Source organism: Misgurnus anguillicaudatus, unplaced genomic scaffold, assembly GCF_027580225.2.
Source record: "Misgurnus anguillicaudatus unplaced genomic scaffold, ASM2758022v2 HiC_scaffold_33, whole genome shotgun sequence".
Classification (NCBI taxonomy): domain Eukaryota; kingdom Metazoa; phylum Chordata; class Actinopteri; order Cypriniformes; family Cobitidae; genus Misgurnus; species Misgurnus anguillicaudatus.
Window position 1 is genome coordinate 5,150,202 of NW_027395283.1, and position 23,787 is coordinate 5,173,988.

At 36.5% G+C, this 23,787-nt stretch overlaps 1 protein-coding gene across 1 annotated transcript; it reads left to right on the forward strand.

Moving 5' to 3' along the window:
• The first annotated feature begins 9,405 nt into the window (after positions 1 to 9,405).
• LOC141363204 (protein NLRC3-like) lies at positions 9,406 to 22,810 on the forward strand. The gene is made up of 6 exons (XM_073865805.1): positions 9,406 to 9,614; positions 9,869 to 9,985; positions 10,162 to 10,308; positions 11,004 to 11,102; positions 12,485 to 14,296; positions 21,876 to 22,810. The coding sequence occupies exons 1-6, from the start codon at positions 9,565 to 9,567 to the stop codon at positions 22,051 to 22,053; spliced, it is 2,403 nt and encodes an 800-aa protein (XP_073721906.1). The 5' UTR covers positions 9,406 to 9,564; the 3' UTR covers positions 22,054 to 22,810.
• The last annotated feature ends 977 nt before the right edge of the window (positions 22,811 to 23,787 follow it).

Here is a 23,787-nt window from a genome sequence, read left to right on the forward strand (position 1 = left end):
TATCTAAGATGTAAATTAATCTAAAATTTACAACATTTTTTTATTATTTAAGTTCATTTTAATTTATATACACTAATAATCATTAATAATAATTAAGACTCATTAATTATTAATATTTGTTCATTCGTTTGAAAGTAAACATATGTTTATGCAGTAAATTATATTATTAACAAAGCTCAACCAATGCTGTAAATGATTTATTTTTGTTATTAAAATATAATTATGTATTGAATATCAATAATTCTCGATTATAAAATGTATTATATGAACACTTACCGATTGCAAGATGGAGTCTATGACCGAAGCACTGCAGCCTGGTCCATCCATTTATTTCCACTGCCCTTATTATGTTGGCCGCATTGTCTGTGGTGATGCACACCTGGCCATCTTCATTCAGACACCAGCTAGCTAGAGCATCTTTCAAAGCAGAAGCGATGTTTTCTCCAGTATGCTCAGTTTTCCCACTATGACGCTTGTAAACAACGACTATTTAATTCAAAATCCTCAGATATGAAATGAACTGTGAGACTTTGATATGGTTCGGTCGTCCAGCTCGACCACATGTCAGTTGTCGTTGCGTAATATTGGACATCTTTTAGCTCAGCTTCAACCTTCTGTCTGCACGTATTGCACAGGTTTTGGATGGCTTGAGTTGAGTAAAGAAAGTACGAGATGGAATGCAATATCTTTTATCGATCGTTAGGATAAGATGCTTGAATCCATCTTTTGTGACAGCGTTAATTGGCACCATATCTTTAGCCAGGTATCTTGTTATGGCATCTGTTATTTCGCCATACCTTCGTGAAGATTTGTCATAGGGTGTGCAACTTTCTAACGCTTGAGCAATTGAAGTTTACTTGGATGTCGGTCGTGGTGGTTGTGATGAAGTGCATTCATCGGATTCGGCGGACTTTTTCGCCATGCATTCATCATAGCATTTTCTGTGATACCTTTGCAGGTGCTGATACAGGTTGGTTGTGTTGCCTCGCGAGGTCGACACAGACGTTCGGCAGGTTTTACAAACTACCTGCCTTTGAAGTGCATCAGAAGGACGAAATCCAAAATAATTCCAAACATATGCGGTGCTTTTTCGCTTATGTACCAAGTCGTCTGCAGAACTTTGCTCTTCTGCAGACGCACTTTGTTGCGAAGTTGAACTGCTGCTCGCGCTCATCTTTTCCAAATGACGTTTAGTCAGCACGTCAGAGCTACAATGCCCTCTATTGGTTAAACTCTGCATCAAACGTAAAATGCGCATGTCGCAAACTGTCGTAAACTGTCAAAAGCAGCGTATTAGATGCTTGTTATAAAAAAAAAAAATTAGATGCTTGTTATGTGATAGTTCTGAGTCGAAATAACTGCAGATCTTGCGATTCAAAAATCGCGCCGTTTTAAATCGCGATTTCAGTTCAAAAACGATTAATCGTGCAGGCCTAGTGGGAGCCTCCACATATGAATTACTACAGAATTTAATTCAGCCTGGAAAGCCAAAGGATAAAACATTTGAGGAAATTGTGATTATTCTTAAGGTCAATTTTAAAACAAAGCCATGACAAGATTTTTTCTCCAACTGCCAGTATGACGAGATACTGAAACAGAAAACAGTACAGGACAATATGATTTTGAGATATCTAAAAGAGACACAAGACAAAGAGCTGTGTTACAGAGAAGGTGAAAATTAAAACTTGACACTTGCATAGAGCGATGCAAATTGGGCTGTCCACATGTGAAGCTGAGTTTATGACATTAACTGTGACTGTACACGAGTGTTAGAAAACATTGATGGACTGAAATATCAATCTAGACTTTATGAAGACAATCAGGGTGTCATAGCGTCAGCAAAAAATCCTGTAAACATGTGGACATTAAATGTCATTTTGTGAGGTCTGTGATAAAGGAGGACAGAATTAGTCTGTGATACTGTCCAACTGATGATATGATTGAAGATATACTAACAAAACCAGCAACAAACATCATCAAATTTAACTCATTTATGTTTGCTGTATGAATTTTCTTCTGTTGAAATGATCAAATAGAAATGTGAGTGTTAAGATTTATAAGTATTATAAAGTGACAGGTATTATAAGATTTACTTCTTCTTCCTGTTTCTTTTCATTCATGTATGATATGAATGAATGAGATGAAATAAATGACCTATTATATTTAAGTATTGTGCTCTTATTTATATTTGATTTGTTTCACTTTTATTTTTGTGAGCCAGCCAATCACATTGCAGAGTGTATGTCATGTGACCTAATCAGTGACTGAATGAATGCAGATGTTTCTGTTTAAATAAAGTACGCCAGTCAAAAAGAGAAACTGCTTGATGTGAAACAGTATTCTGTGTTGTCTGTGTAAGTTACTCTGTTAACAGTAAACTTGTGTATTTCTGCACTCAATTATCTTTTTATCACTTTGTAAAGTTAATTTCTAGCTCCATAAATATTGGGACAGAGGCACATTTTGTGTTATTTAAGCTGTTCACAAAAATGTTTTCCAGTTCCAGTCATATAATGAATAATTGTCTTAAAGTGAACACTCTTAACTTTATTTAGAGAAGATTCACAATCAAACTGACTGAAGGATTTAGGAATTACAGCTGTTTAATATGTAGCTCCTCCTTTTTAAAGGGGTCAAAAGTAATGGGACAGTTAAAAGCTGTTTTATGGACATTTATTGTCTATTTTTTAAATGATTTCTTCATAAATGAAGCATGTTAAAGGTCTGAAGTTGATTGACATCTGCATTTGAAAGCTGTGGCTGTGAACTCAAATCATGTGATTCAGGGAGATCTCCATACAAGTCATACAGACACAAGGTAGGTTTCAATAACACAACAAATCCATCAGAGAGATAGCAGGAACATTAAGAGTGGTCAGGTCAATAATTTGGTTCATTCTGACTAAAGAAAAACACACTGGTGAGCTTAGCAACAAACAAATCCTGGATGTCCATAGCAGATAACAGTGATGAATGATGGCATTATCCTCTCCATGATAAAGAAAAAACTCCTTCACAACATCATGAGAAATGAAAAATGTATCTGGATGTTTTTGACTTCTGTTAAATCACCAAAAAACACCAGTGACACACATTAATGACACTGTTATTTAATATCTATTTAAAGTAAGTGGACACAGCTGTTACACAAAGAAAATTATTGTTTGCAGGGCAATGACGCGGCCAACAAGGATGCGCTCGTGAACACGCAGGAATCTCACACAGAGGAAAGAGATGAAATACCAAGAGAAAACTCAACACACCAGACACAGATCAGGTTTATATAAACACATGTACAAATATTCTTGATTTCTGGAACACAATTAGATCTCATATGCACACTGAAGACATACCTTTCACATTAATTTCATTTTTAATTGTAGATTGAGGAACAACCGGCGCATGCGCGTAATTACGTAGTAGAAAACATCACAGTTTGCTGCCTCAATTATTATGCACATGTGCAGAACGTATCGTGTACTTATCGACTGATCCGTTTCACCTGCACGATCCGTTCTGCACATGCAGATGGCCCATTTCAGCTGGAGACTGAATTTATCATACAGATAAGTTTACATACAAACTTTATAAGAGAAACCCAGAAGTCTGACTGAACAAATGAGTACACAGTAATTGAATATGTTGGCAATAATAATACAGCTTCATTAATTTGATTAATTATTATATACACACAAACAAGCATTTAATATAAAAAGTTGGATTTAAAATATTTTTCCTTCACATTAAAGACAAGTTAATGGCTTCAGTTTTCCTGTAGAGATAAAAGACAATAGAAAAAATGAGCAGCCAGAAGAAAGAGATTACAAAGGCAGCAATGGCTAACATTTTTAACTCCGTGAAGAATTAAAATTCAGACATACACTTGTGTGGTTGGTAGATCAATGGGCGAGAGAGACTCGCTTTCGGATTAAATTGATAGATTAATTCTTGAAAATAATAAACACATTAAACAAATCAGGTGTTTTATTGATTATGCCAACAGATTTTTTCAGTTGATTTTTGGTGTGAGCGAGTGAAGATAAGGGGGACCAGTGAACGCTTGTATTCATTATCCTGAACCTGAGGATTAAAGCTGTCAGTCAGGGGTTACTCTGGGATTAAGATGTATATACGGCATGGAAAAATAATTGACAGAAACTACTGTATTTACTGGACATTGATTTTGTTGGTGGTGAAGACGGTTGACCTAAAGGCAGGTGAGTCTTCATCTTTCTGGATTTGGTTTCTTTTCCTGCAGGACTGAATGGTGATGCTCGGCTAACAGGTGGCTTCTGGTGGGGAACAATACCATAGTTTGTTTATTCATCAGGTTAACCTGATCGAAAAATATTTAAACAATTTGGTTGAATAATCCTATATTGTGCTTTATTTTGTTAAGCTTTTGATATTTTTAAAATAAGTGCAAATTTTATCAGAATGTTTTGAAGGTAAATCTTATTTAAATAATGTGAGAAACCTAAAGCCGTTTTACACAGCTTATATGGACAGCTGAGTAAAGATACTCTCGAATATTTCAAAGTCTGCTTTAACAGGAGGAATTATTGTTGTTACAAATTAAACCATGAAAAAATTAAACCACACTGAGAACAAGCTTGAATAAAAAAAAGGCAAAAATGGATCTTGAGTATTTTAAGATCAACCTTATTAAAGAGGGTAAGATAACTGATAGTGTCACAGTGTAAAACTGTTCTGTGTGTGTCATATGTATTAGTGTTGTTCCCCGAGTTAGCCACCAGATGTCTCTTGTCTTCACTGTCACATGTGTCATGAACTGCATCTCCCATAATCCCTTCTGTCATCAGTAATCATTGGACTCAGCTGTTCCCACTCACCTTGTTAGTGTTTGTGTATTTAAGCCCTGTCTGTTCAGTCTATGTTGTGGATCCCTTGTTATATGTTACATCGCCTTCTGTGTCTGTGGTTTGGATTATTGTTTGGACTATGTTTATGGGTATTGACCTTTTGCCTGTACGGATTATGATTTTGGATCACCCCTAATAAACTGCTTTTGGATCTAACTTTTTGTGTGAGCGAGTCGTGACAGATAGTAGTTTGGGAGATAATTAAAATGTAAAGCTTATTCCCAAGTTTAATGAAGATGGTTTTTTTTTTGCTCTTCTGGAGCGTGTTGCTGAAATACAGGGTTGGTCTGAAGCAAACTGAGTTTTGATGTTGAAATGCATGTTAGTGGAGAAAGCGCAGCTGGCTTTTTCAGCTTTAAGTGAAGACGAGAGTAAGGATTATTGAATTGTTAAAGCCACAATACTGAAAGCATATAAGTGTGTATTTAAAAGATATTTGTCCATTTATTCTCCCTTTATAAAAGGTCAAGTGTCTTTAGAGGACAAAGAAGTTCAAGAACAAATCCTGTGTGATACAGGAGCTATAGATTATTTTACTTTAGAGTCCTTTTGTCATTTTCTTCAGCATCTGACACTGGTGACAGTGTTTTAATTTGAGGAATCGGCATATAAACCTTGTCAGTTCCTCTTCATAAAATTAGGATTAACTTTGATTTGGTGGTGAAGTAGTAGTAGGATTATGTCTGACTTTGCCCACTGATGGTATTCATCTTATTTTGGGGAATAAATTAGCAGGAAATAAGTTGTGGCCCAGTAAACCTTCACCTCCTGTAGTTTTGTCAATTGGAGAGTTTGTTCAACGCCCTGCTGTTGGAGATCCTGTGGCTGTAACAACTCAAGCTTTGTCTAAAAGTGTTTAGGAACAGACATCTGACAATAATGAGGTGTTAACTAAAACTAATTCTTTGCCATTACCTGATTTATCTGCTTTGTCTTTTCCTTTGTTCACAGATGAGTTGATTAACATTTAGTTTCTTCTTTGGCTGAATTGTTTTCTTCAGCTTTTATTGTCAATGACACATCTGATGTTGCCAGAGGATATGTTATACAGGACGGGTTTTAGAAAAATATTGCAATTATTTTTTTAACAATTGTAACATTTTTGGACTGAAAACTTGTTGCTTATACAATGTTTTCACCAGCAGGTGGCGCCATATTTATGTTTGGAGCGCTTCGAAACAGTAAACTCATTTTCAGAAGAAATTGATTCGAAGCTTCAAAAAGCTTCGTTTTTCCAATCTGCTGATGATGAGTGAATGATGCCACCTGTCGACTGCACTGAGATCAGCACAGTACTGCACTCATATCTACACAGCCGTTTGCTGATTTCGGCGGAGATCTGACTGCAAGAATGTGGCTGAACCTGTTACTGTAATGCAAAAGAACCAGATATTCAAAAACCTTTACCCCATTACGCACAGACACAAAACAAGATCATTTAAACCTTAACAAACAGTATGTTAAGTGTATTAACTGTTTAAAGTCAGTGAGAAATAAATGTGTACTTGAAGACTTGAATCTTTATCGAATATTTTGATCAACGTGAATTCACGTTATTAATGATTAAATATTAATATTTTTGACTTTCTCTCAACTTAAACCATGTAATCACAGTGAACATATCGCTGATTAAAATTTGATTTTTTTTAGTTGTTTATAAAGGTTGTTGATGTATTTTAAAAAATTTAATAAAGTGAAAGTAAAACTGGATCACTCGATCTTCTCTCACTGTAGGGATGTGTTCTAGTTCATATTGCGCTTATCGAAAAATGTCTGACATCACGTATCGCGAGAGCAGATAACTCTGTATGCTTTTGACTAGAGGTGTGTTCGACATCGGCTGTGGCTGGATGTAACCGATCGGCGAGATTAGCCGCGTGCAGGTGGGGAGGAGCTGAAAACGGAGACGTGAAGTCGGACGCGCTGTGCTCCCCGTAGTTTGCGGCATTTACGTCAAGCATGGCTGATCACGTGTCGTTTGCTTGCTTAATCGCATTAAACATGATTTGTAAGATGTAAACAACATAAAAAGTGAATTATACTGTTTTGAATGTCCGTGTATGAGCATGAGTGGAACTGAAGAGGCTTACATAATCTGTTTTTACAAGAATAAAGTTCAACATAAGCATATAGCCTATTATTTAAATACCAATGTAGTGGGGTCTACGTTTTTTATCCATTTTATTTTGATAAAGATGACACAATATAACATCGCGACTACATGAAAATAGCTTTAACTGTTATAAAAATACAGATTTGTGAGCATTTGTGGAACTGAGGGCGTGAAAATACACACGAAATACACGTGATTATTGTCATGTGGTGAATCCGACCAATCTTAAAACAGCTGTGTCGTCATTACAGCCCGTGCAGCTCCTCTACGGGAACTGCGCTGGCTAACTCAGGCGGCTGATCTCGAATCGCTCTCGCGGTACTTAAAAACCACATGACACAGTCACGTGCCTGCAGCGCCAGCTTAAGTCGGACAAAAATACTAACCGGAATGCACTGCTTCAAGTCAGCCGCCGATCGGTCTGCGCAGCGCCGCATGAAGTCGAACACACCTTAGGTGTGTTCGAGATCATCTGGCGCTGCGCAGACCGATCGGCGAGGTTTGCCGCTTGCAGTCGAGGGAGGAACTGAAGACGGAGCCGTCAAGCCGGACACCTGCTGCTTGCCGTAGTGACGTGTGCGCCGTGTTTCCTTGTTTGTAATCGCAAATGAAGTGACTTAGATGCTGAATTTGATAAAAACAAACCTTTTAATAAAAAGTTGCAACCAGAAACATTTTATATCGAATATTTTAATTGCTGCTTATACTGTATACCCGAAAATAACGGGAAACAAGCATATATTATTAAAATACCAATAGAGTATGTTATTTTCATTTTTATTTTATTACACGACACAATATAACATATTTTAGGATATTAAAGTGTTTTTCCTGTTTTAAAACATGAAATTATAATGTTTATTAGTGAAACTAAAGGTTGGATTAAACTTGAAACGCACGTGATCGTTGTCATCAATGAGGCGACCAATCAAGTAAAGCTGTTACGTCATCACAACTCCGGGCAGCCGCTCTGGAGAAGCTGGACCGGCTGAGCTAGCCGGCTACTCTCGAAACGCTCTCGCGGTAGTTAAAAACCATATGACACAGTCACGTGCCTGCAGCGCCAGCTGAAGTCGGACAAAAGTACTAACCAAAATGCACTGCTTCAAGTCAGCCGCCGATCGGTCTGCGCAGCGCCGCATGAAGTCGAACACACCTACTCTCTCTCACGGTACTGTGATGTCATACACCAATCGGTCTGAGCAGCAGCACATAAGAGCTGTGTCTGAAACCGCTCCCTATCCACTATATAGTGCACTATATCGGGTGTCGGCCATTTTGTAGTGGTGTCCGAAACCTGAGTGAACAACTTCATTCCCTACATTCATTCACTACTTTTTACCCACAATGCACTCTGATTTTGAGGGTACATTCAATGTACACTCGTTCACTCATATTTCCCATGATGCAACGGGAGACGAACGCGTAACTTGAATCAGCTGAAGGATACTGACAGTAAACACCAAACATTTTCTTGTTGTCAGTTATTCCTACTTTTTGAAAATAAACAAATGAAAAATAATTGCGTTATCTTTTATTTAAAATCTAATACACATTTTTATTAAACAATAAACAAACAGCAGTAAATAAATATTATAAGCAGTTGTTTTGTTCTCTTTATTATCAACTAATACAATAAACATGACAAATGTGAAAAACAGTAAGAAAGTAAACTTTACCATTTCACAGCACAATCAATAAAGCCACACAGGTGTTTTTGATGAATCTCTGCGACAGCTCTCGGACGCATGATATTTGCGTCAGTGTCCGAAATCGCTCACTCATTTTCATTTGCTTCATCCCCATATAGTGGACTCAACTGTCATTCCCCATATAGGGAATAGTGAATGAGTGAACGAGGGAACGGTTTCAGACACAGCTAAGGTATTTTTGTTGAACACACCTCTCTCTCTTTCACTGCTGTCAGTCATAAACAGTTGTGTTTTTACATGTCGCCATTTTACACACCAGTTTTAATGTGTCTAAATATATCCGTGAACGTCATTTAGGTGTACTTGTTAACTTTAAGGAGAAACATTTTGACGGAGGTAAGTAAGTGTTTCGCATCACATAATTGTTACTTGACTCAATGTTTCTAATAAAAATCATTTTATAGTTAATATTAAAATTAACCTTTTAGTTTTTACATTTAATATATTTAATTCCAGCTATGCGATTATTCTCATTCACCAGTGTTAATTCTACACTGTTTGTGTTTATGTATATGTGTGGTGCCTACACCAGGAGTCTACATTTAACACTGGTAAATTGCTGTTTTTTAATGCATACTATTTAAAGCTCAGTGATTTTGTCAGAAGCAGTGCAGAGACTCACAGACCTAAACTTTGTGCTGATTTACAAACTCATTAAACTCGTGATCAGATTAATTTAGAGGCTGTGGAGGTGAATCAGATTCATTCAGAGTCTGTGGAGGTGAATCAGATTCAATCAGAGTCTGTGGAGGTGAATCAGATTCATTCAGAGTCTGTGGAGGTGAATCAGATTCATTCAGAGTCTGTGGAGGTGATCACATTCAGTGGAGATCAGACTGATTTGACAGAATGATTCATGGCTCATTCACAAATATTCAGAGATGAAGATGATTCTCCAGGAGTCAGGTATTCAAGTCTGTATTAAAGATGACTTGTTTATTTTTACCCAAACACATGAATTACAAATTACACAGTTTTTATATGAGTTTCTGTTATATATGCCTATTTAAAAACGTGATAAAATTGTCAATAATATAAATAACATTCTGCATGTTTATACAATCAATTACTTTGTAATTAGATCAAATAGCTGTAAATATCTTTCTTGATGCAAATTAAACTAAGAATGAAAACATCTACTGTGTAATGTCTTGTTATAGATCAGACCATCAGAAGAGATCAGACTTATCTCAGATCAGCTGTTTGTCAATGAAGAGTGATGCGTCTATGAATAAACCAATAACATTTCAGGACAGAGAAACATCACCTGGTCTGAGGTACAACAACTGTCTTATTATCAGCAAGATATTTTAAAATAGACTTTTATGTATCTTTTAAATTCTTTAACATTTCTGTGTAAAAATATTATTGAATAATTAAAAAAATATGAAATGATTGTCATTGTGTATGAAATGTGCTATAAATCTACTTGCCTTATTGCTTACTGCAAAAGAATTCTAAAAATGTTGGAGAGATGTGACAAACATGTACAGCAGAAGAGATCAGACTCATCTCAGATCAGCTGTGTGTCCATGAGAAGTAATCAGTCTATGAATAAACCACTAACATTTCAGGACAGAGAAACATCACCTGGTCTGAGGTACAACAGCTCTGTATAGATAAAGATATGATAATATACTCAAATATTTGTTCAAAAACATTGACTACATGATAAAAAAGCTGCATGCAAGTTTAATCTGTTATGCAAGTCAATTGAGCTTACTATTTTACATTATTGACTAGTGACGAGTTGCCATAAATTATAGTAAAACAAGTTCAAGTACACTGTAAAAAATATTCAGTAGAAATTACAGTGTTACTTGCAGCTGTTTGCCAGTAACTCACCATATATATAAATTGATGTTATTTACTGGCAAGAGTTTGTTCAAAGTTAAATAAATATTAAATATTAACAAGTCTTTGTCTTTACAGAATAAAACTATACAATAACAGCCTCATGCATTCTGGAAGCCAGAAATCCTCATCAACCTTTTTTTTTTTTTTGCTTTAGATTTTGTTTCCCAAAAAGCTTTGCTTGATGCTGTTATTTTAGTTTTTCTCGGAAAAGACAAAGACTTGTAAATGTTTAATGTTCATTTAACTTTGAACAAAATGTTGCCAGTAAATAAAATACATTTAAATCTACGATAAGTTATTGGCAACCAGCTGCCAGCAACAGTAATTTCTACAGATTATTTTACAGTGTAAAACAAAAACATAGTATGATATTAATGGATTACACTGTAAAAATTGTCATATCAATGTCTGATTATGTCTGTTCGTCTTTTGTTTAAGGTCATTAATGTTGTCTGGATCAGATCAGATCAAAGTATCTGTAAGTGATCAAACTAAAAATGTTCAACAGTCCAAAAAAGGACATTATCATAGATTCAGGTAAAATCAAAGTATTTTTTTATTTATTACAATATAATATTAGAATAATGTTTCTTTCATGACAATTGAGCATGTGTCTACATTAATCTTAATTTGTAGATAAATATGATTTTAACTTACATTGTTTTCATCATGACTATGTAAATTTATTAGAGATCGACCAATACAGATTTTTTAAAACCGATACCAATTATTTGTATGTTTATGTGTGTTTAATAACCGATATGCTGAGCTGAACCGATTTTTATTTACTGTTATACTTCTATTGTATACTTCAACACTACTAAACTGAACAAACCCTTATAATAATAACAGTCATAGTTGTCTGAATAATAGAGTGATATGATGAATAATATTAATATACTGAATAATATCACTGGAATAATACATTGTCAGGAAAGTAACAAACAAAACATCTTATGTTTTATTGAATTTCTTTACTGGTATTTTATGTCAGAATAATTATTATTTTGTTATTATAGATTATGAAATGGCTGTTGACAACACGCTATTTATCTATGGATTTACTCACAAATTATCTGTTTTCATGCGTTTACATGCAAATCAATAAGCCGGCTATGCAGACAACTGCGTTTACAAGGAAATTGAAGAATTATCAGTTTTCTCGCAGGCAGTGACGTCACCACCTATAGTACCTACAGTCGTTCAAAAAGTCAACGGCATATCTGTCTTAAGCTGTACTGTTGTATCTGTTCTCGTGTCTGCAGAACCTGTAAATGTAACATGAGCTGCTATTTTAACAGTTTCTCTGCCAACTGCTTTAGTCGAGCGGAGACTTTTATGCGTTACTTTGCGCTTACTTTCGCGCGTGACGTTTATCTTTCATACGCGGAGACATGCACACATGGACAAAACCGTGAGAAAGCCGGTTAAGGTGTTTACATGCCACGCAAAATCAGCGTAATATGCAAAAAACTACCTGTGCCGATCGGTTTTTGCTTACGCCGTTTATGGGCTTTCCCCGATTAAAGAAAACCGTTTTACGCATTTACATGACCCCACGTGTTATCAGTTTATTAAGCATAATCGGCGTAAGACTGTGCATGTAAACGCACTCAATGTCTGTTATGTTAAATAAAGTTAATTAATTAAAGCAAAGTAAGTATACTCAAACTACTTTTAATGAAGTCGTATGACGCCGTCATCATATTTGCTGTGCACGGTATTGTTGTTGTCTCCTCTCCTCAGATGCTTGTCCAGTGCGTCATTCTCAAAACAGTATAAATCGGTCAATCCAAAATTACAAAACTGATATCCAATAATGGGAAAATGCTTAAATATCAGGGAAAATATTGTAAACAGATATATCGGTCGATATATCTAAAATGTAATATTTTAATTTATGTAATAATCTGTTTCAGTTATCACTGTCAGCTTACTAAAGTCCTGAACACATTCAGATCAAATCTGAGGAAGAAGTTTGAGCGTTTGTGTGAGGGAACATCAAGTGAGAAAACCCCAACACTACTGAATGAGATCTACACAGAGCTCTACATCACAGAGAGTGAAAGTGGAGAGATCAGTAATGAACATGAAGTGAGACAGATTGAGACACAATCCAGAAGAACAACAACAGAGGAGACACCAATCAAATGTAATGACATCTTTAAACCTTTACCTGAACAAGACAAACACATCAGAAGTGTGCTGACAAAGGGAGTCGCTGGCATTGGAAAAACAGTCTCTGTACAGAAGTTCATTCTGGACTGGGCTGAAGAGAAAGAGAATCATGACGTCCACCTCATATTTCCACTTCCTTTCAGAGAGATCAATTTGATGAAGAACAAAACACTCAGTCTTTTAGATCTTCTTCATCTTTTCTTCCCACAAACAAAAGAAATGAAAATCTTCAGTGATGAATATAAAGTGTTGTTCATCTTTGATGGTTTGGATGAGTGTCGTCTGTCTCTGGATTTTCACAGCAGTGTGAGGTTGTGTGATGTAAGTGAATCAACCTCAGTGGACGTGATGCTGACAAACCTCATCAAGGGGAATCTGTTTCCCTCTGCTCTCATCTGGATCACCTCCAGACCAGCAGCAGCTGATCTCATCCCCTCTGAGTGTGTTGATCGAGTCACAGAGGTACGAGGCTTCACTGATCCACAGAAGGAGGAATACTTCAGGAAGAGAATCAGTGATGAGAGTCTGTCTGATCAAATCATCTCACACCTGAAGTCATCCAGGAGTCTCTACATCATGTGTCACATCCCAGTCTTCTGCTGGATTTCAGTCACTGTTCTAGAGAGAATGTTGAGTAAAGCAGAGAGAAGAGAGATCCCCAAGACTCTCACTCAAATGTACACACACTTCCTGATCATTCAGACAAACATCAAACATCAGAAGGACTATGAGAAGAAAGATGAAGAGATGATCTTCAAACTGGGGAAACTGGCTTTTGAGCAGCTTGTGAAAGGCAATCTGATCTTCTATGATGAAGACCTGAGAGAGTGTGGCATTGATGTAGCAGAAGCATCAGTGTATTCAGGATTGTGTACTCAGATCTTCAGAGAGGAGTTTGGTTTGTATCAGGGGAAAGTTTACTGCTTTGTTCATCTCAGCATCCAGGAACATCTAGCAGCTCTTTATGCTCACATCTCCTTAACAAACAACAACAGACATGTGTTTGATCAAAGTACTACACAAGGTCATTTTTCAGAATTTCCGCACAAATTGAAATGGTTATCATCAGAACAGGATTCGTTATCTGAGTTACATCAGCGAGCTGTAAATGAATCTTTACAGAGTAAGAATGGACATCTGGATCTTTTCCTGCGTTTTCTTCTGGGTCTTTCACTGGAGTCCAATCAGATTCTCTTACAGGATCTACTGACACAGATGAGAAGATGCTCCTACAAGAAAGAGAAAACTGTTAAGTACATTAAAAAGAAGATGAATGAGAATCTGTCTACAGAGAAATCCATCAATCTGATTCACTGTCTGAATGAACTGGGTGATGATTCACTGCTGCAGGAGATTCAACGTTATGTGAGATCTTCATCAGTAGGAAAGACCAAACTCTCCTCTTCACAGTGGGCAGCTTTAGTTTTTGTGTTGTTGACGTCTGAGCAGCATTTGGATGAACTTAAACTAAAACCATTTATTGGAGATAAAAATACAGCAGATGAAGTTCTTGTGAGACTGCAGCTTGTGATTAAAGAAACCAAAAAACTACAGTAAGTAAAACTAACAACAATCACATGACTGTTTACATATTAAAGCAACACTATGTAGTTTTCCATGTTAGATTGGCTTACGGCTCCCACATGAGGTTGAAAAGCGCAACAGTGCAATTGTGTTGCTTTAATACAATTAATTTAATTATTTTATGGTTTTATTTTGAACTCTTACTTTGGAAGAATCTTTTCTAACAAAAGTAATTTTCTTAATGTTGTACATAAATCAGCAGTCAATCTCAAAAAAGTTCCCAATGTTCTGCCAATATAAAAAGTGTCAAGTTTTCTTGACGTTCTAAGAAGTTTCTGGGTTGTCTGAACGTTAGATGAATGTTACATTCTACCATTTTCAAACGTTATGACAATTTCATGTTTTAATTTTCACACAATGTTTAAAACAACAACTTATATACCAACTGCTACAGAATTACACTAACTTTACATTAACATAACAAATGTGCTTTATATACAAAGTTAACACAACCAGGGAATAACTAGCAAACAAAAAGTCAAGGGTCAAGAGTCTAACTAAAACAAACACTAATCAACACCATGGTGACTTTAAATGACACAAATCATCAACATCTAAACCTAATAAGTGAATTGTGTTTTCTACAGCAATATTTTACAGAACATTCAGAAATAATGTTTTATGGGGTGGTTTCACAGATAGGGATTAGCTTAAACCAGGACTAGGCCTTAGTTTAATTATGAAATATAAATTGTTTTAACAAACACACCTTACTAAAAACATTACTTGTGTGCATTTTAAGGCAAAACAAATGGCATTGATGTATTTTAAAATATGTCTTTGCAAGTTGTTTTCAGTTTGGACAGCTATTACATTTACTTTAGTCTAGGACTAGTCTAATCCCTGTCTGGGAAACCACCCCTATACATTTTAAAATAATAAAATGCAATGTTTCTCTATCATATGGCTGGACGATATGGACAAAATTTTTATCGCTGTATACTTCTTCATTTCGGGCGGTACGGTATAAATATGATAACGGTATGCATATTAAAAAAAGCCTCAGAATGCCTGCAATGGATGTCTGAACCAAAAACAAACCTTTGAAAAAAACTTGGGCCACCGGGTTGTGTTTCTGTTTTGATATATTATGGATTTATTCAGTCATAGTATTGACTTTCATAGTTCCATCTGTGTTAGTCTATAGTTTTGTTCAATTTGCTATTATAGTAATATGTGGAGAAAATATAACTCAACGTGACCCTAAAATTATTGTAGTATTTAATGTTACATACTGTAAAAAAAATAAAAATTACTGATCTACTTGTAATTGCTTAGCAAGCTAGATAGTGAAAAATTATACATTTATTTCATAATCTAATCTAATACTTTTTATACAAAGATGACGGTGTTGACATGTTATGGTTGTCACAGTAGCAGTGTCCAAAAATATGAAGAAGTTTAAGAGAAAATATCAAACATACAGGAGCTTGAGTGATCTTGAAGCATGCAGTAGAGCTGAAGGTTTGAAAAAGGGGTCCTCAGGAATGCAGTTGACCCTGTAGTTGTCTGATTTTATTGCTTTTTATAAATATCTGACGGTGGTGACGAATATGTGGGACACATGTGGAGCAATCACAAAATAATAGTAAATATTGTTCAAAACTCACTGTTTGTTGTTTTAATACATATTACAATGTACTCTTTCATGTGGTAAATATATTATTCAATTCAATTATTACTTTTCAACTTGATTAAAAAAGACAAATGATTATCTCTTAACCGAGGACAGCTGATTTTGTAGGCAATGGGCCAGCATATAATCATTAAATTAATAAAAAATAAACCTATAAAAGAACCTTACATATGTGCAAAGGACTCCCTGATTATAACATTGATTCTTTTTCTTCATGAAAATAATTTTAATTTCCAACAGAATTAGCACTTTTCTTAGTGGGACATGTTTTTGCCAAAGTTTCAAGAATCAGTGATTTGATACTAGACATTTAATTATATTATACATATAACTCATAACCAGATGACACAGCAGCATACATACTTGTATCTTTTCTCCTCATCTTTATTCTTTTCTAACCTTGGCACTTTACGGCTTAAGCCTATTTTTTCTCACCAGTAATTTAGTTTGTGTTTATTACATCTCCTGTTCTCCCTCTCTATATGATGTCGTCATTGGAAGCTGTGACTTGACTTGAACTAACCCCACACATCTTTCTCGTACTTCTGAGTGACTGACAGCTCTTCTCTGAGCAAACACTCCAAAGTCCCGAATAGATTAATTGATCGCATGGTGGTGTCAATGATATGATTTGACGCGAGGTACAGATGAGCGAATTTAAATCCGCATTCTATTTGCTTGTCGTCCCGGAGATTGCGGCTCATAGTTGCTTAAAGGACAAGTTCTGTGTTTTACAGTTAAAGGCCTGTTTTCAGATTGTTTATGATGAAAAAACGGTTTTAACTGAAATTTGGACATATGATGCTGGCCCGAGAATTTTTGTGTGTTTGTGTTTCACCTCCCACCTCTACAATGGGTGTATAGGTGCACTGAAACAATCCATCCTAAATGCATTAAACTTTCGTTTACAAAGACGTGAAACTCAGCGAGTGGTCAGGGGTGTTCACTGATATGCTCAAACAAAAATCGCTGCAAAAGATGCTTTCCAACAGGTGTTTTATTGTAGTCTTTGTCCAACTCCATTGACTTGTATCAGATGTGTTGTGCTGTGAGGTACAGTATTACTCCGCCGCCGGAAACGTTTCTATTCTTGCAATTGGCAAAGGTGGATTATTGCCACCAACTTGCCTGGAGTGTCTATTATTCAAGCTCTCAGCAGAAGAATATACGGGTGTGAGGCAAATAGGTCCACAAGTTTACAACAAATGCTAAAACAGCTGTTGGAAAGCATCTTTTGCAGTGATTTTTGTGTGAGCATATCAGTGAACACCCCTGACCACTCGGTGAGTTTCACGTCTTTGTAAACGAAAGTTTAATGCATTTTAGGAATGATTGTTCCAGTGCACTTATACAGCCATTGTAGAGGTGGGGGGTAATACAATAAACAGCATCATATGTCAAAGTTTCTGTCAAAACCTTTCTATTTCATCATAAACAATCTGAAAACAGGGCTTTAATATCAATTTATCAATTTATTTATAAAGCACAATTAAACACAACTGTCGTTGCCCAATGTGCTGTACAGTACAGAACAAAACAAAGCAAAAAGACCAGTAAAGGACGACATAAAACCATAGTATCACAGTTAAGAACAGATAAAAACATTACAAGAAATTGAAGTTATAAAACATACGCAGAAATCACATAAAACATTACTAAGACAATGAGGTCACAAATCATGTAGCGTACGCCAACTCAAATAAATAGGTTTTTAGCTTAGATTTAAAAATAGGAAGTGTGGGTGCAGTTCTGATCACAGTGGGCAGGCTGTTCCAGAGTCTAGGTGCCGCTATAGAGAAAGCCCGATCTCCTCTAGTCTTCAGCCTTGACCTAGGGACCACTAAGAGCCTCTCGTTGGCCGATCTGAGGGCTCTCGTTGGTTGATGGACTGTCACTAGCTCAGAGAGATATTGAGGTGCTATTCCATTTAAAGACTTAAAAAGTAGCAGCAATGTTTTAAAATGGATCCTATAGTGCACTGGTAACCAATGGAGTGACTGAAGGACATGGGTTATATGGTCCCGTTTCCGAACTCCTGTCAGGGCCCTTGCAGCGGCATTCTGAACCATTTGAAGGCGATTGATGGAAGACTGACTAATCCCCAAATATAATGAATTGCAGTAATCAAGCCTCGTAGTGATAAAACAATGTATCACTCTTTCAAAATTTGTGAAAGTAAGAAAGGGTTTCATTTTCATCACGGTTCGCAACTGATAAAAGCTGGACTTAACAACCTGGTTCACCTGTCTGTCCAGCTTTAGTGCACTGTCCAACATCACGCCCAGGTTTTTCACCCTAGGCTTAACATACTGTGTGAGAGCATCAAGATTTACATTATTTGCACCATGTGCATCAGAAGGGGTAAACACTATGACCTCAGTTTTACTCTCATTCAAACTTAAAAAATTCCGAGACATCCAAGCCTTTACATCTTGAAGGCAGGCAACCATCTGCTGCACTCCGTTCTTGTGTTTGAGTGGAAAATATATTTGTGTATCATCTGCATAACAATGATAATTTAAACCATATTTCCGAAAGATGGTACTAAGAGGGATCATGTATAGAGAAAATAACAGTGGTGCTAATGTGGAGCCCTGAGGAATCCCACATGTCAAAGGTACAGGTGAGGATCGAACTTTCCCAATGTTGACTGAGAAACTCCTGTTTGTCAAATATGACTGAAACCACTGTAGCGCTGAGCCTCTGATGCCTACTATATGTTCTAAGCGAGACAGCAGAACATTATGATCTACTGTGTCGAAGGCAGCACTTAGGTCTAGGAGTATCAACACTACCGGATCGCCAGAGTCAGTGGCTAGGAAGATGTCATTTAACACTTTTAAAAGAGCTGTTTCAGTAGAGTGGAATTTCCTGAAGCCCGACTGAAATACATCGCCAATATTGTATTCTCCCAGGAAGCTTTGGAGCTGCTCCAGTACTACTTTATCTAAAACTTTAGTTAAAAATGGGAGGTTCGAAATAGGCCTGAAATTTGATAGGTCGGATGTACCTATCAAAAGTGTAAAATACCGAACTTGTCCTTTAACTACAAGACACCACACGTTTAAGAGGGAAGTAGCCCCTTGACCTGTGTTTAACATGCGTTTTTACATGTGACGTGAACGGCCACAGGACGCCGTAATGTATCGAAATATCGGAAATGTGTTTAGAAACCATATCACCCTTATCGAAAAATATTATACTGCGAGATATATTGATATTGAATTATTGTCCAGTCCTACTCTATCATTTACATAACAAGCAAATAAGTCTATAAAACAGTTGTTGTTTTAAACATTGTGTGAACATTAAAACATGACATTGACATAACGTTTGAAAATGGTAGAATCTAACATTCCTCTAACGTTCAGACAACCCAGAAACATTCTTATAACATCAAGAAAACTGGACACTTTTTATGTTGGCAGAACGTTTTTGGGAACTTTCACGGAACGTTCTTAGAACTTTTCTCTATTAGCTGAGAGTCAGACAATATCTTGTCCATTATGAACACAAACACTTGAGGAAATAAGATCAAGTATTCAGTAGGGGTGGAACGGTACACAGAAGTCCCGGTTCGGTTCGTACCTCGGTTCAGGCGCCACGGTTCGATTCACTTTCGGTACAATGGAGGGAAAAGCAAAACAAAAATGAAGAATGCATTTTTTTTAGTACTTAAGCTAATCTTAAAAACATAGGTGTCCTTATCAGTGTTATTTTGAGATGAACTGAAATGCATTTAACATACTATCTCGTATTTCAAAAATGTATACCACTTTAAGTAATCTTGTACTCATCTTTCATACAAATATGGGTTCAAATGTATTACAAGTGTTTTTATTTCATATCAATGTACTAAAAGAACAAAAAATAGGCTTGTAGGATGAATTAATAGGTGTGTACGACTTCACGAGGCGCTGCAAGAAACGACAAGTGGATGACGTCAGAGTAACGCGAGAGCGATTTGAAATAAGCCTCCTCCGCAAGATTTCTCGCTGTACTCTGACGCTGATGGCGTTGCGTAAAGTTGAGCACGCTTAAAAAACTGAAAGCAGCTGAACTCGACAGAACTGCCCTGCGTATGTCTGTTGTATATAGCAGGACAATTTATCTCCTACTTCTCAGCGTGAGTAATATGCGTATGTCAAGGTGAATGCGTGAGACTTGAGAGCCCTGATTAGATGTATTTCCACTCACATACCTAACAACTGCTGAACAACGCCGACGCACAGTCCTCGTCTTTTCCACCACTCTCTCGCCTGTACTATTGTAACTGACTGGAAAACTGAAGTTTTGCCAAACTTGCGATCTTAAAGAGGCTGGCGGAGCGCCTAACTCTTGTGGAACACCATTTGCCATCCTCGCTATCGCTGCTCACTAACTGACTGGACCGGCGTCGACGTGACAAAAAAATGCAGAGTGCCAGAGAATGTAGACGGGCTCTGATAGAGCGCATACATAGGCGGAGCTCGGGTGCATCGGCGCCAATCAGAGCTTCAGAGCTAAAGCGGGGCAACAGATTAGCTGTCCATAAAGAACCCGCCTATCTAACAGTAGTTCTGCATTACATTAATTATTTTGCACGCAAGTTTTTTACAGTTTTTTACAATCACTTTGCTACTATTTTCAGAACATTGATGTCATTTTTCACAACTCTAGACACAAAACTCACAACCAATGATCAAAATGCACATTTTTCAAAACTCTTAACTCTTTTCTCAATTGCTTGGATACAATACACATAAAACTTGGATCATTTGTTCATTCAACCAAAATCACATGTTCAATATGACACAACTTAACATCAAAGTACTACTGTTTCAAAAGGCTATTCACACATCACATTTCAAATAAGTGTCTATTCATTTTCTTACAATGATCTAACTATCAATCAATACAACTGCCCAAAATGATAAGTAACTGTTGCATTATTCGTAATAGTTGTATGGAAACAGACAAAGAATCTTCCATGTTTACTGAAAATCATGAAAGTTTCAAGATAATGAGGTTCATTGTAACCAATAAGCATGGAGCATGAACCAATTATCACTGTACTGTATAGATGCAGGCCCTTGTAATTGCTTGTCCAATTCTGCCAACTTGTTACTGATGATTGAGTGCAGATTGTGAAATGATGTGACCTATGTTGTGATTGTACTGTAGTGTTTTCATCAATACATTACAAACTTTGTTCAATGATTCCAATGTGTCTGTCGTATTCTCTCTACTACTGCAGAACTTTTACAGATATGTATTTGCTCTACATGTACCATAATGAAATCTGTATCACCAATTTTGTTCTACAATATTTAATGATTGTACAAACAATGACTTAGTGAAACTATCAGTTGCTTGTGTGTGGGTGATCTATAGTTATGTTTCCATGGTATTTCACAGTAAATTTGTGTTTTGAAACAATGATTGTGCAAGTGCAAGATGTCTTTAAAGATGTGAATGCACAATGCAATGTTTTGAACACTAGACAGCCTGTGTTACAAGTGATAACCGTTTTGAGTTTTGTATCTAGAGTTGTGAAAAATGACATCAATGTTCTGAAAATAGTAGCAAAGTGATTGTAAAAAACTGTATTTTCATACCGTGTATTCTCCGTTTAAATTCATGCACCGAACCGTGACCCCCGTACCGATTCGGTTCGAAACGAATACATTTATTGTTCCACCCCTAGTATTCAGTGTGAGTCATGAACTCAATACAGATTTATGAAGAAATGTTCATGTGGCTTAGGACATCTAACACTTATAGTCAGCTGTGTGATGGATTTATTTGACATTTAAACACACAGTGTCCCAGTTACTGAGGGATTGAAAGAGGAACATTACATGAAGAGATGGAGCTTAGAGATTTGTGTTTGTAGTTTTGGATAATTCACATAAAGTCTCTGTTCTCCACAGGTTGTGGAGTTGTAATATCACAGATGAAGGTTGTGTTGCTCTGACTTTAGCTCTGAGATCAAACCCATCACACCTGAGAGAACTGAATCTGTTTGATAATAAACTAAGAGATTCAGGAGTGAAGCTGATCTCTGATGTACTGAAGAATCCTGACTATAAACTGGAGATACTGAAGTAAGGGTAACACTTTACAATAATGGTACATGAATAATCATGTACTAATACATAAATTAATAATCACTTTACTATGAACTAATGATGAGTTAAGCTATGTACTAATCAGTAACTAACCATAACTATGTCATGAGTCATATAAATTCATGCATGAATAACCGCCTCCTTAACTACACATTAATACATGTTTGTTAGTTAATGCATTAATTAACACTTTGGGTAACCAAAATCAAACATGCTTTAGAACAATGGTTCTCAACATGGGGTCTGATGCTTTGAGGTCAAATAAAGATGCATAAAATGTTAAACTAATAATTTTATATGCACAATATATTTTTAAAATGCATATGCTCACAATACCAAGATAGAAGGTTGTTAAAGTATTTTATTATGTAAAATAATTGTTCCCTTTTTTGCTTAGGTGCTTGTCAATGTTGATGTAAAATCAAAGAAAGGTGAATGTAAACTTTAGAGCAGCGGTCTCCAACAACGTCTGTGAGGTGCCCCACCAAAGCATATTCTATTAATTGTCTCAATTGTAATATTTATTCATTACAGATTTTTTGTATTTGACCTGGTTTATTTTTAAACAATACTAAAACATCAATAAGTAAAATAAAATAAAATAAAATAAAATTAACAAGTAAAACAGAAAGGTTTTAAGTAGACAATATCAAAAAGTAGCCCTCCAGATAACTCCATTGTGGTAGCCCTTGCTCACAAAAGGTTGAAGACCCCTGCTTTAAAGCCTAACAGGCGGCGCGCTCGTTGGGGCTCCGCCTCCGTAGTCTGCTGCTTTTTGCGCTGTCAAAATATTCCAGTTAAAATCACTCTGACCATTTCTCAGAAATGACAAACGCGTTAACCAAAGTCACTATGGCAAATGTATAGTGTTCATATAGAGACCATCAAACCGCCAAATCATACCAGTTTATTAACCCATTAAAACGAGAACCTCTGTGATATCATCTTGATGTTATTTTAAACAATATTTATTTCACTATTCTCATTGCATCAGGATCAGCGTTCAGCCAGTGGCGGATCTACGGGTAGATTGACAGCTTGCCCAACCAATCATATCCATGGAAAGCGCTTTGATTCGACCGCAACTCTCCAACCATTGGGAATATAAAAAATTTTGAATTGCTCCTATAATGCTTTTTTGACATTATATGGTTTATTACGGTAATGTCTTGCTTTCCATCCACCAATCGCTGCTGTTATCTAGAGCGGAAGGGGCGGGTTTGAACAAAGCGCGCAAATTAGGGTGCACTCGGTAGCAGATGCATGTGGAGTAAGAACGCGTGGATCACTGTGGTAAAGAAAGCCTCGTTTAAGTTATGTATTATGAACTTATTTAACTTTATTTAACACTGATGTTATCTCGCTGTTGGTAGATCGGGACTCGACGGCCCGACTGGACTGTTTAAGTTGATTTTCAATAAAGCAGTGTTGAATTTTTTGCTTCTGGGTCCTATGTTTCAGAACCAGTAGGTAAGCCACGGGCGGTTTAGCTAAATAAATGCTTAAATAGTTAATCGTAAATTGTTGTAATATGCTTAGGCCTTGTGTAATGACTTGTAAGAGACGGAAGCAAGCGCAGGTGTAAAATAGAACAATGTTTATTAAATATAAACAAAGAGAGAGTATTCAATGTCAATGCGGAAGTAATCCAGTCCGGTGTTGTTGATGGCAATGGTGACGATGACTACGGTGGAAGTTGGTGCTTTGAGTGCGA